This window comes from Vombatus ursinus, unplaced genomic scaffold (genome assembly GCF_900497805.2).
Source record: "Vombatus ursinus unplaced genomic scaffold, bare-nosed wombat genome assembly UNPS02009573.1, whole genome shotgun sequence".
Taxonomy (NCBI): Eukaryota; Metazoa; Chordata; class Mammalia; order Diprotodontia; family Vombatidae; genus Vombatus; species Vombatus ursinus.
The window spans coordinates 27369715-27382746 of record NW_020949351.1 but is presented as its reverse complement, the minus strand read 5'-3'; the positions used below and the strand labels follow the sequence as shown (position 1 = coordinate 27382746).

Here is a 13032-nt window from a genome sequence, read left to right as displayed (position 1 = left end):
AGCTATAGACATTTAATGAAAATCTATAGCAGGATGGTAATAAACCAGATTCCAGCTTAGATCAGAAGAAATAACTGATTTCTTTTCTTGACCAACTCATATTTACTCTTCCCTGAAATTTTTGATGTGTCTCCTTAACTGACTTCCCAATTTTGAAAATGGAGAAATGTACTTTTAATTTTCAAAATAGGAGCATAATAATAAAATGCACAATGATAGCACAGGAGTAGATTTTTAGGACCAGTTTAATGTTAAATAGCAAACCAAACCAAATTAAAAAAAAAACTGTCAGAAAAGTTAACACTTCTTAAGTTTATTTTCTCCAAGAACTATAGTTAATGAACTTTGTTCTTTACAAACACTATTATCCTCTAACTCCAATTTCTCTAATGCTTCCTGCAATTCATACTCTGGTTTATGTTTTTCAAAAAGTGTATCATCATTATCCGGCTGATTATCATAATATCTGTTGAGGAAATATTCCTGGGGGGTAATGTCATCATCCATGGGATGCTTTGCCTTCTTCATTTTCTTCCTCACCTGCTTCTGCAGCATGGCTACCTGCTCCTGCTCTTGCTCTGCACTCGCAATGCTTACACCTTCGTGCCCTTTCCCTTTGTTTCTTTTGTACTCCATTATCTGTTTGTGGAGTGCCTCATGGTCAATTCCAAAGAGACTTGGTTGAACGGTGGATTCTGACACACGAGATGATACAAAAGCTGCTGAAGCCTTATGTTCACTGTGAATTTCAGAAAAAAAAGAAATCATTAATCAACAGCATAATCTACCTCTTTAAACATCTCTACATTAAAATACTCTATATATTAACCCATTTATGCACATACCTTCATAAAACACTACTTAGGGTTATAATGAAGAACCAAAAATGTAGCAAGAAAGCTAACAATTTTTATGCCATTACTTTTGCTTCAGAATTAGTCAGCCTGAGCACTTTATGACCATACACGTGATTTTGTTGAGCACATTTCTACAAAGCCACTCAATACCTCATTAAACGCACTCCAAATGAATTTTTTGTACTTATACATGCCAGATGAATCAAGTGAATTGAACTACCCATTAACTTTAAGGGTACTCAACCAAGAACAGTTAAGAAAAAGAGGGACAATGTTGTCTTCCCTTTCAAAGCCATTAAGTCCTCTGCTACATGGACATGACGTGAAAGAAAATTCGCTACAAACAAACTGTATCTCATCTGATCACCAACAGAATTGAGGCTCTGCTCTTAAAAGAAAAAACACACTGGACTGTAATTGTAGGATGTGTTTTCCATGTGGTTTAAGGGTGTTTATTATTTGATTCTTTTTTGCTGAAAAGATCATTTCTTAGTAGTCAGAGGGAAAGGGCTCAACACAGCCACCCACATATGCATGTGGTACGACAGAAAGGATAAACAGAAAGCAGCCCCAATCCCAAACTGTGCACTCAGTCCCTTTTATACTAGAAGATATACCTTCTACTCTTCTAGGCATAGTGGGAGACTAAATGAGCATGGAACTGTATATACTGCTAGACTTCGTTGGTGTGTTGATTAGTTTTGCAGAACTCAATTCCTTTTCTCTTTGTGACAGGGATAGGTCATTCAGTAGCAAACGGGAAAGGGACATATTCAGAAACAAAGTAAAAACAAAAGCTATTAATATACATTTTGAAAAAACCTAGATGCAGAACTCTTTAGCAATTGATTTCTTATTTTCCTTCCTCTATCATTTGATAGTTATAAATTGTATTGCAGCAAGTAACGTATCATGGAAAGCCAACTGGTATTGTTTTGTTTGTTGCCAAGTACCATATATTATAATAATATATGAAGGTCAGTATCTCTTAACATAAATTTCTTTAATTGACTGGAAACCGTCCTGTCTTTATTCAGAATACACACTATTACTGAGCTCAAATCCACTGGATTCACTTTAATGGTGCCATTAAAAATATCAGCCTTAGCCACAAGATCTGTAGGAGGTTACTTATACTGTAAAGTGCTATTTCTCTTTAGCTAGGAAAGTCTAGAATAAAGGAAGGAATGGGTACTTTACTCCTTGCCCTAGACATCATTATTAACAATCTATGAGATACAAAAAAGGAAAATGTTCAAAATGTAGCTTAAAGTCATTGATTGTCCATATGGGGTAAGGGCAACCTTGTAAGGGTATGCCCTTTGTAAGGGCTCCCTAGAAAAAGAAAGAGATGGAGGCCCTGCTATTCTAGAGTTGTAAGGTACCTTAACCTAGGTTCCCTATAAGTGTTTCCTTTATTCCCTCTGTTTCAGATTCTTTACATGTGGCCCCTCTGCCTCAGTTTCCTTCTGACCCCGGAACTCTACCCCTGCAAGTCTCCTGTTCCCTTTAGTGAATTCCCCCCAGGGTATATATACATTTTGGGGAGGGGCCCAAGCCAGGCTTCTTTCATTTAAATCCTGGCTTTGCTTCTGACTTTCTGGACTTTGCAGCCATGCCATTATACCCTTATGCAGATCATCCCCTCCCCCTCCAATGCACCCTTTCTACCTTCCCCAATCCTTGCTTTTCATATCCCTTTTATATGTTGTCTTCCTCCATAGGAATGCAAACTTCTTGAAGGCAGAGACCAGCTTTCTTTTTTGCTTCTATTTGTATCCCTAGAAGCTGTGTGACCCTGGGCAAGTCACTTAGCCCCAATGCCTAACCAAAAAAAATAAATAAATATTTGTATCCCTAGAACTGAGCACAATACCTGGCACATAATAAGTAAGCCCATAATAAATACTTGTTGACTGACTATTCCTCACTTGCATCACATTAAGTTTGTGCCCACTCTCCCTACTTCACCCTCCATGGATGTTTAGAGGGCATACTTTGTAACTACTGTTCTATGCTTGCCATTTGAATAAATGTCTTTTCAAAAAGCTTTAAAAAAAATTCCAGATAAGTCTCACAGCACTCTAATTCATCCACTACACAGGTTCAAGTGATTTTCCTAAAGGCCTGGTCTCAATAAATTCATCAAGAGTAAATATAAATTATTTAGCATTTAAAACCCTTCACAACCTGGCCCCAGTCTACCTTATCAGTCTTATTACACATTACTCTCCTTCACACCCTCTACAAAACAAACTGACTTTTTTCTATCACAAGACACACTGCATCATATCCTGTCTCCAAGCCTGTGCATACTCCTCCTCACTTTAAGTCTTAAAATCCCTAAGTTTTTTTTAAGACATAACTCATGTGAATCAGGTAAGGGGGGAAAAATCTTTGCAGTAAGTTTCTCTAACAAAGGTTTCATTTTTAAGATACACAGGGAACTGATTCAAAATTATAAGAATAAGAGCCATTCATCAATAGTCAAAACACGTGAACAGGCACTTTTCAAAGAAAGCTATCTATAGCCACATAAAAATTGCTCTAAACTAATAATAATTAGAAAAGCATAATTAAAGCAACTCTGTGGTTCTTCCTCACACCCATCAGATTGGCAAAGGTGACCAAAAAATGGAAAATGAAAAATTCTGGCAAGGCTGTGGAAAAACACATTAATGAACCATTAGTGGAGCTATGGACTAGTCTAGCCATTCCAGAAAAAAATTTGGAATGTGACCCAAAACTTACGAAACTGTGTAAACTCTTTTGACTCATTAATAAAACTACTAGGTTCATATCCCAAAAAAATCAAGCAAAGAGGAAAAAGACCCAAATATACAAAAATATTTATAGATGCTCTCTTTGTGATGGCAAAGAACTAGAAACTAGGAGGTGGGTCATCAATTGGGGAATGGCTAAACCAGATATGGTAGATGAATGTAATGGAATACTGTTGGACTTACAAGAAATGATGAAAGGGATGGTTTTAGAGAAATCTGGAAAGACTTTTATGAAGTTATGTAGAGGAGGTCAAGAGAACAATTTATACAAATTACATTATTGTACAGACAAACAACTCTGAGACTTTAGAACTCTGATCAATGCAATAACCAACCATAATTCCAGAGGATTCATGATGCTATCCACCTCCTAACAGGTAACAGACTCAAAGTGTAGAATGAGACACATATTTTTGGATATGGCCAATAAGGGAATTTATTTTGTTTGGTTATACACGTCTGTAATAGGGATTTTGTTTTTCTTTCTCAATGGGAGTGGGAAGGGAATGAGATAGAAAGGAAAGAAGGCAGACTATCATTGAAAAAAATTAAAATGTAATTTTTAAAAAATAGAAAAAAATTATTTTGGCCAAAGAAAAATAGGCAACTCACATGATAACTTCAATATAAAGCCTTTACTAATTCTCCTAGCTCCTAATACCCTCTCTCCAAAAATCACCTTGTCTAATTTATATCTATATCTATATCTATACCTATATATGTACAAGTTGTCTCTCCAAACTGAATGTAAGCAAACTCATTGAAGGGAGTGACTATTCCATTTTTCTCTTTGTATCCCAAGTGTCTAGCATAGACTCAAATGGATCTGTGATTTCATGGACTTGGAAACTTCCACCCACAAAGCAGATCACAACCCATCCATATCTATCTCCTGTGCAATTCTATATCTATGTTCTCTTACACATTCACAACGGAGAATTACTCAATGTACTAGAGACAATCCTTAATTTTTCCTGATACTGAGAGGCTAAGTAGAGTAGATCTATGCATCTGGCTGTCCATCTATCATCTCCCACCCTGGCCAAGCAGCCAACCCAACTTTTTTTTTTTTTTTGGTGAGGCAATCCAGGTTAAGTGACGTGCTCAGGTTCACAAAGCTAGTAAGTGTCATGTGTCTGAAAGCTGGATTTGAACTGAGGTCCTCCTGACTCTAAGGCTGGAGCTTTATCCACTGTACCTCCTAGCTGCCCCCTAACCCATCTTTTGAACACTATTAAGTGTTAGGCACATAGTGGGATTATGCTATGATCCTTGTAGATCAGCTCTTGCACATTTATGACAGTCCATGATCATAATCTGTATCACTTCAAGGGATCAGGAAGGGAGGCAGAGTCACAATGTGGAGAAAAGGCAGGGACTCACTTGAGCTCTTCCTCAAATCCCTCCAAACACCTTTAAATAATTTCCCCAAACAAATTCTAGAGCAGCAGAACCCATTAATAAAACTATCCAAAAAAGGTTAGATTGAAAAAATTTTCCAGCCCAGGACAACTTAAAAGGTCAGCAGGAAAGATCTGTTGTACCAAGGCAGAGTGGAGTGCAGTCCAACACAGGCTGTGCTAGCGCAAAGCAGGCCCCAGCAAATCAGGAGCACGCCTTCAGGGCAACTCAATCTATGACAGCACTGGTGGTTTCTGGACCTCTCAGTCCACAGACGGTGAGGGGGTCTGATGACAACTGGTCAGAAGATTACAAGGGTCCCTTTGTTAGCACCAGGGGCAGGACTCTATTACGTTACCCATATTTGGATCTGGGTCACAGTCCTGGATCTCAGTCCCAGGTCAAGGAGAAGTACTACTACACCAGAGTTTGTGATGATAGAAGAGCTGGAACCCTGGTCACAGTTCCAGGGTGGAAAAGAGTACTTGTGGATGCTCACAGAGTAATGCACAGTAGAGGAAAGCAGTAAACACACCTCTCCCTAGATCATACCTCCTTAGAAGAACCAAAAACTTACAGGTCTCCAGAATTACCTCTGAATGCAGCTGCATAAAAAACCTGAAGCTTGGGACAGTGACCCTTCCACTTGAGAAGCAGTTCCCCACTTTGCCATTGAGTTAAAAGTCAAGAAATAGGCTGGAAAATGAGCTAACAGCAGAAAAGATCCTGACTATAGAAAGTTACTCTGGGGGCAGGGAAGATCAAAATATAAACTCAGAAGAAGACAACGAAGTCAAAGCTCCTACATCCAAAGCCTCAAAGAAAACTATGAATTGGCCTCAGACCATGGAAGAGCTCAAAAAAGATTTTAAAAATCAAGTAAGAGAGGTAGAAGAAAAATGGGAAAGAGAATTGAGAGTGAGGCAAGAAAATCACGAAAAAAGAGTCAATAGCTTGGTAAAGGAGGCACAAAAAATACTGAAGAAAAAAATACCTTAAAAAACACAATAGGCCAAATTGTAAAAGAGGCACAAAAACCCAAAGAAGAGAAAAATATCTTGAAATGTAGAAATGATCAAATGGAAAAAGACATTAAAAAATTTACTGAAGAGAAGAACTCCTTAAAAAGTAGAACTGGCCAAATGGAAAAGGAAGTCCAAATGCTCACTAAAGAAAATAATTCCTTAAAAATTAGAATTGGGCAAGCGGAAGCTAATGTCTTGATGAGACATCAAAAAACAAAACAAAACGAAAAGAATGAAAAAACAGAAGAAAATGTGAAGTATTTCACTGGAAAAACAAATAACCTGGAAAATAGATACAGGAGAGATAATATAAGAATTATCAAACTACCTGAAATTCATGATGAAAAAAAGAGTCTAGACATCATTTTTTTTTTGGATGAGGTAATAGGGTTAAGTGACTTGCCCAGGGTCAGACAGCTAGTGAGTGTTACGTGTCTGAGGCTGGATTTGAACTCAGGTCTTCCTGACTCCAAGGCCAGAGCTTTATCCACTGCGCCACCTAGCTACCCCCCAATCCATCTTTTGAACACTATTAAGTGTTAGGCACATAGTAGGATTATGCTCTGATCCTTGTAGATCTGCTGAGCTGCCCTTAGACATCATTTTTCAAGAAATTATTCAGGAAAACTTCCCTGATACCCTTGAACCAGAGGGCAAAATAGAAATGGAAAGAATCCATCAATCACCTCTTGAAAGAGATCCCAAAATGAAAACTCCCAGAAATACTATAGCCAAATTCCAGAGCTCCCACATAAAGAAGAACATATTGCAAGCAGCCAGAAAGAAACAATTCAAATATTGTATAGCCACACTCAGACTAGCACAAGATTTAGCAGTTTCTACCTTAAAGGATCAGAGGGCTTGGATATGAGCAAAAAGACCAAGGATTACAACCAAAAATCACCTACCCAGCAAAACTGACCATAATCCTTCAGGGGAAAAAGTAGGTATAATGAAATGCAATTGAAGACTTTCTTTTTCTTTTTTTTTTTTCAGTGAGACAATTGGTGTTAAGTGACTTGCCCAGAGTCACACAGCTAGGAAGTATTATGTATCTGAGGCCGGATTTAAACTCATATCGTCCTGACTCCAGAGCCGTGTTCTTTCCACCGTGCCACTGAGCTGCCCCCAAAATTGAGTACTTTCAAGCATTCCTCATGAAAAGGCCAGAGCTGAATATAAAATGTGACTTTGTAATATAAGACTCAAAAGAAGCATAAAAAGGTGAACAGGAAAGAGAAATCAAAACGAATTCACTGTCCTAAGGTTAAACTGTTTACATTCCTACATGGAAAAATGATACTTGTAATTCCTAAAACCTTTCTCATTATTATGGCAGTTAGAAGGAACATACATAGACAAAGGGCACAGGTGTGAGCTGAATACGATGAGATGATGATCTAAAAAAATAAAATTAAGGGGTGAAAAAGAAGAAAGCACTGGGAGAAAGGGAAAGGGAGAGACAGAATGGGGTAAATTATCTGACATAAAAGAAGCCCGAACGAGATTTTACAGTGAAGGGGAAGAAGGTGGAAGATGGGTGAGGGAGAAAGCATATGAACTTTACTCTCATTGGAACTGGCTCAAAGACGGAATAACATACACACTCAGTCGGGTATAGAATCTATCTTATCATACAGAAAATAAGAGGGGAAGGTGATAAGAGAAAGGATGATGGTGGAGGGGGGCTGATAGAAGGGAGGAGGTAAAAGCCAGAAGTAAAACACTTTTGAGAATGAACAGGGTGAAAGGAGAGGGTAGGATAAACAGAGGCAAAATAGGATAGAGGGAAATATATAGTTAGTAATCATTACAGTGAAAAATTTTTTACAGTAAGCTTCTCTGATAAAGACCTCATTTCTCAAACAGAGAAAACTGAGTCAAATGTATAGAAATAAGAGACATTTCTCATTGATAAATGGTCAAAGGATATGAACGGGCAGTTTTCAGACAAAGTAATAAAAACTATCTATAGTCATATGAAAAAATGCTCTACATCACTATTCATTAGAGAAATGGAAATTAAAACAACTCTGAGGTACCACCACATACCTATCAAATTGGCCAATATGACAGAAAAGGAAAATGATATATGTTGGAGGGGATGTGGGAAAACTAAAACACTAATGCACTGTTGGTGAAGTTGTATACTGATTCAACCATTCTGGAGAACAATTTGGAACTATGTTCAAAGGGCTATAAAACCATGCATATTCTTTGACTGCATATTCATAGCCTTAGAATATTAGGTCTGTATCTCAAAGAGATAAACAAAAATAAGTACAAAAATATTTACAGCAGCTCTTTTAGTGGTGGCAAAGAATCGGAAATGGAGGTGATGTCCATCAATTGGCTGAACAAGTTGTTGTATATGATTGTGATTGAACACTATTGTACTATAAGAAATGACAAGTAGGATGCTCACAGAAAAATCTAGAAAGACTTACATGAACTGATATAAGGTGAAATGAACAGAACCAGAACACTGTACACAGTAACAGCAATAATGTATGATGATCTACTGTGAACAACTCAGCTCTTCTCAGCAATACAATGATCTAAGACAATTTTGAAGGATCTGTGATGAAAGGTGCTGTCCATCACCAGAGAAAGAACTGATACAGCCTGAATGCAGATCAAAGATACTTTTCTTTACTTTTAAAAAAATTTGTCTGATTTCTTTCACAGCATGACTTACATAGAAATGTGTTTTGCATGACTACACATGTATAACCTAAATCAAAATACTTGCCTTCTCAATGGGGGGAAGGGAAAAGAGGAAGAGAATTCAGAACTCAAAATTTGAAAAAAAAAATGTTAAAAATTGTCTTTACATGTGATTGGGGAAAAATAAATTATTAAACTAAAAAATCTATACCACTTCATATATATGCATGTATATATGTAAATACATACACATGCATATCTTCACCTTACTTGAAATTATTTTTTTTACATATAGCAATGATTTAAATTGTTGCCATGTAGAGAAAAATTAGATAACAAATGAAGAAATAACAAAGCAAAAAAGTGTTATTCATATGCCACAAATTCACAAAAATTACAAAAATGGCAAAAGTCAGTGGTGGAGGAGTTGTGCAAGGATAGGTATACTAATACATTGTTGGTGGAACTGTAAATGGTACAACCACTTTGGAAAGCAATTTGGAATTATGCAAATAAAGAGCTATAATGTCCATATCCTCTGAACCAGAGACTCCATTTCTGGGCTTATACCCCAAGGAAGTGATCAATAAGAAAAAAGTCCCTATATATTCTGAAATACTTACAGCAGCACTTTTTTGTGGTAACTAAGAACTGGAAACAAAGTAGATGCCTATCAACTGGGGAATGGCTACATGAATGCAATGGAATATTACTATGCTGTAAGAAATGTTGAATGTGATGAATGTGGAGAAGCATAGAAATATCTACAGGAATTGATGCAGGGCGAAGTAGAGCCAAAAAACAATATACATAATAACTTTAACAATGTAAATGGAAAGAACATCACACCAAAATATTAAAAATGTAGCAAAATTATCAAGATCATATAAAACCATAAAACCATAAGCCTTGAAAAGTTTATACGATAGATAGCTAACTGAGAGGGTTCTGATTATGCTTCTGGTACAACAGGAAGTTATACCATGTGTTAGGAACATCACATACACATAAAAGCAGCCTTCAATTGAGGCTAAGCATGGGAGGAAATATCAGGCTATTTACCTTGAGTCACTTTGTGCCAAATCTTTTTCATCAGGGGGTCCAAAGTCAGCAATTTCCAATAACCGATTTACCTGAAAAATAAATTAAAATAGTTACCTACATTTTGATAGCATTTACATCTATAAAGCTCTAGTGAAAAGAGCATTAAACTTGCAATTAAGAGAGACCTGGGTTCAAGTCTCAGCTACAATACTTAACAAATTTATTGCTATTAATATACCCAAGACCAGTTCACTTACTACCTGAAGAAAAATCAAAGTGACTTTTTTTGGTTTGTGTTTTAATTAACAGGAAGATCAAAGCAGGGTTAGTACCTCTGCTTGGGGTAGACAAGATGAAGAGAACAGGCAATGGAGAAATGGCAGAACTATTCAACCATTATTTTTAATCTGTGTTTCAACAGGGGAAGACAACTGATAAGAGTGAGCAGGAAAGAGGGACAAATGGTAGAAAAGTACAAAGAATAAGGAGTGGGGCCAGGAGAGAAGTGAACACAGATAGTCTGAGTGCTTCCCCAAGCAGGAACTCATAAATCAGAGAAAGAGACCAAAGGAGTGGAGACATCACCAGATTAAGAGACTGCTAGTTAGGAGGTAGAAAAGTTTAGAATCAGGAGTGGAGCTGGGAGAGAACCTACATAAAGGATTCTGAAATGACTGGCAGTTATGACTGCTGAATGGCTATCAACAATCTTTGAAAGATGAGAGAGTACTGGAAGGAGTGGGAAGGAAAGGACAAATGTCCTAATTTTTTTTAAAGAAGGGTGAAAGTTAAGTTATATAGCCTAGAAAGCTGAACTTCAATTTCTGACAAAATTCTAGCATGTTGTTGTTGTTCATCCTTTGTTTCAAAGAGGACCAATGACATCACAAGGGTGAGGTCTTGACTTGATCAGGAATTGGATTTAAGGGAGGCAGAGTAGCGCAAAGTCATCAGCCTCACACTCTCTTCCAGAGTCACTAAAGTCCAGTGGCAAGACAAAAATCAAGATGACTGGCAATGGCCCAGGACACAGTTAACGACCCTGTCATCTTTTATATCTGACTAAGCTCTAAGCGCTTCACAGCACTTGCTTCAGCCGCCTTCGTGGCTGTTGGAACAAACTGTTCTCATCCCACCATTCTGCCAGGGGAAGTCTCAACATGCTTGGGGTAGACATCCCCCTAATTCAGAGGGGTTTGAAGCCTATCAGTTGCCCTCAACCTGCTTTAGCCTGTCTACCCAGATGGTTTTACTGAAGTGTGGCTACTGTGCAAGCTACAGTTTCTTGAAGTCACAGGTGAGAGCTGGGTGACAAGTAGATACCAAAAGTGGATGAGCAACCCTAAAAAGAGCTTGAAGGCAAGCCCTCAAATCAGAGGTACTCATCCCCCCAGAACACCCTACATACCACTTGGAACTGGCTGAAGGATCCAACAAAAAGACAAGCCAATGTCAACTGAAAAGAGATCTCTAAATAATGCCCCTGGGATCTGTTCTGGGCCCTAGGCTGTTTTGTAGTATTATGATGGTATTGTAATCCATGATTTGGTCAATGGCAGAGATGGTATGATTATCAAATTTGCAGATGACAAAGGCGGACCCAAAAGGTTTTTAATGGCTAGAACAATTAGCCTCATCTGATAAGATGAAATTTAACAGAGATCAATATAAAGTCCTATGCTTCAGTTTAAAAAAAAACCAAACTTCACAAGTTCAAGACGGGGGAATAGTCTGAAACAGACTGGAAAGTTTAGTGGACTACAAGTTCTGTGTCAACAATTTAATATGGCAGTAAAGAAAGCAAATGCTCCTAGGTTGCCTTAAGAGAAGCATAGTATCCAGAAAGAGGGATGTGAAAATCCTTCTGTACCCTACACAGGTCAGAAAACACCTATGTTTGAACACTAAATGCAGATCCAAGAACCACACTCTAAGGCCTGCTGGAATATGTCCAAAAGTGCGTGACGAGGGAGAATATTGAAGATCATATCATAGAAGGATTGATAGAAAGAACTGAGGATGCTTATCCTAAAGATGAGAAAACTTAAAAGGGATTTAATGGACATTTCATATATCTAAAAGACTTCCCTATAGACAGGGATCAGACTTATTTTGCTTGGTCCCAGAGCCAAAAGAACAATGAGTATAAGCTGCAGAAAGGAAGGTTTAGACTAGAGGCAAGAAAAAAATTTCTAAATAAGAATTGTAAAAAAAAAAAGACAACAGGCTGTCCTAGAAGATAGTGAGTCCCATTTGCTGGAGATCATTAAGAATCAGGTAATCATTCCACAGGGATATTGAAGGAGATATTTCTCTTCAGGTATGAGCTAGAAAAGATGAATGAGGTCAGTCCCATGTAACTCTAGGATTCCATAATTCTAGCTGCATCACCTTTAGTATCACTTCATCTCTAAAGCCTGAGTTTCTTAATCATCAAAATGGCAATCCTTATACTTTCAATACCTGCACAATCCCACCTGTCTTAAGAGTACTTTATAAACTTTAAAGTATCATACAGAGATAAGTTATTACCTAAAACAGGGATGGGGAACCTGTGGCCTTGAGGTCGCATGTGGCCCTCTAGGTCCTCAAGTGCAGCCTTTTGACAGAATCCAAACTTCACAGGAAAAATCCTCTTAATAAAAGGATTTGTTCTGTAAAACTTGGACTCAGTCAAAAGGCTACACCCGAGGAACTAGAAGGCTATATGTGGCCTTGAGGCCGCAGGATCCCCACCCCTGATAAAATTATATTTACAAATTTTAATAATGTTGGTAAGCCTAAAATGGGCTCAAGTGCTGATGTTAAAACTTGCATTTACATAGATTCTATCTATATGTCACAATATTGTGAGGAACGGTCAGGTTTTTCAAACTATTTCCTTGAATCTTTGGCACAAAGTAGGCACTTAATAAATGTTTATTGATTACTTAGTATTTTCTCTTAAGTGCTGAACCATTTGAACTGATTTCATGTGCAGCTGTGATTCATTTCCATAAGTATTTCTCTTGGGTGTTTAAAGTATTTTTGAAAAATGCTTCAAATACTGCTATTAAATCTTCCTTTTTATAACATCCCCCAATCCTCTCTTGTGAGCTGAAAGGCTGTTGAGTAGCTTGTAAAAGAAGCAATGCAAATGAATGACTATGGAGGCATCAAAATATGACTTTTATGCTAAAGTGCTATCTCCAACTTGCTGTGTAGTCTTGACCTAAAACAGAAGGAATAAATTAACTACGAGGAAGAAAGATGGCA

At 37.6% G+C, this 13032-nt stretch overlaps 1 protein-coding gene across 2 annotated transcripts in view; it reads right to left on the bottom strand.

The window, feature by feature from the left end:
- Nucleotides 1-291: 291 nt before the first annotated feature.
- The window catches only part of RBFA (ribosome binding factor A), a 28413-nt gene continuing 15672 nt past the window's right edge, over nucleotides 292-13032 (bottom strand). For both annotated transcript variants that reach the window (XM_027852306.1, XM_027852307.1), the window contains exons 6-7: nucleotides 9796-9866; nucleotides 292-739 (exon numbers count right to left, since the gene is read on the bottom strand). In XM_027852306.1, the coding sequence (XP_027708107.1) occupies nucleotides 298-739; nucleotides 9796-9866 (513 nt within the window). In that variant the 3' untranslated portion in view covers nucleotides 292-297. The remainder of the gene's footprint in view (nucleotides 740-9795; nucleotides 9867-13032) is intronic.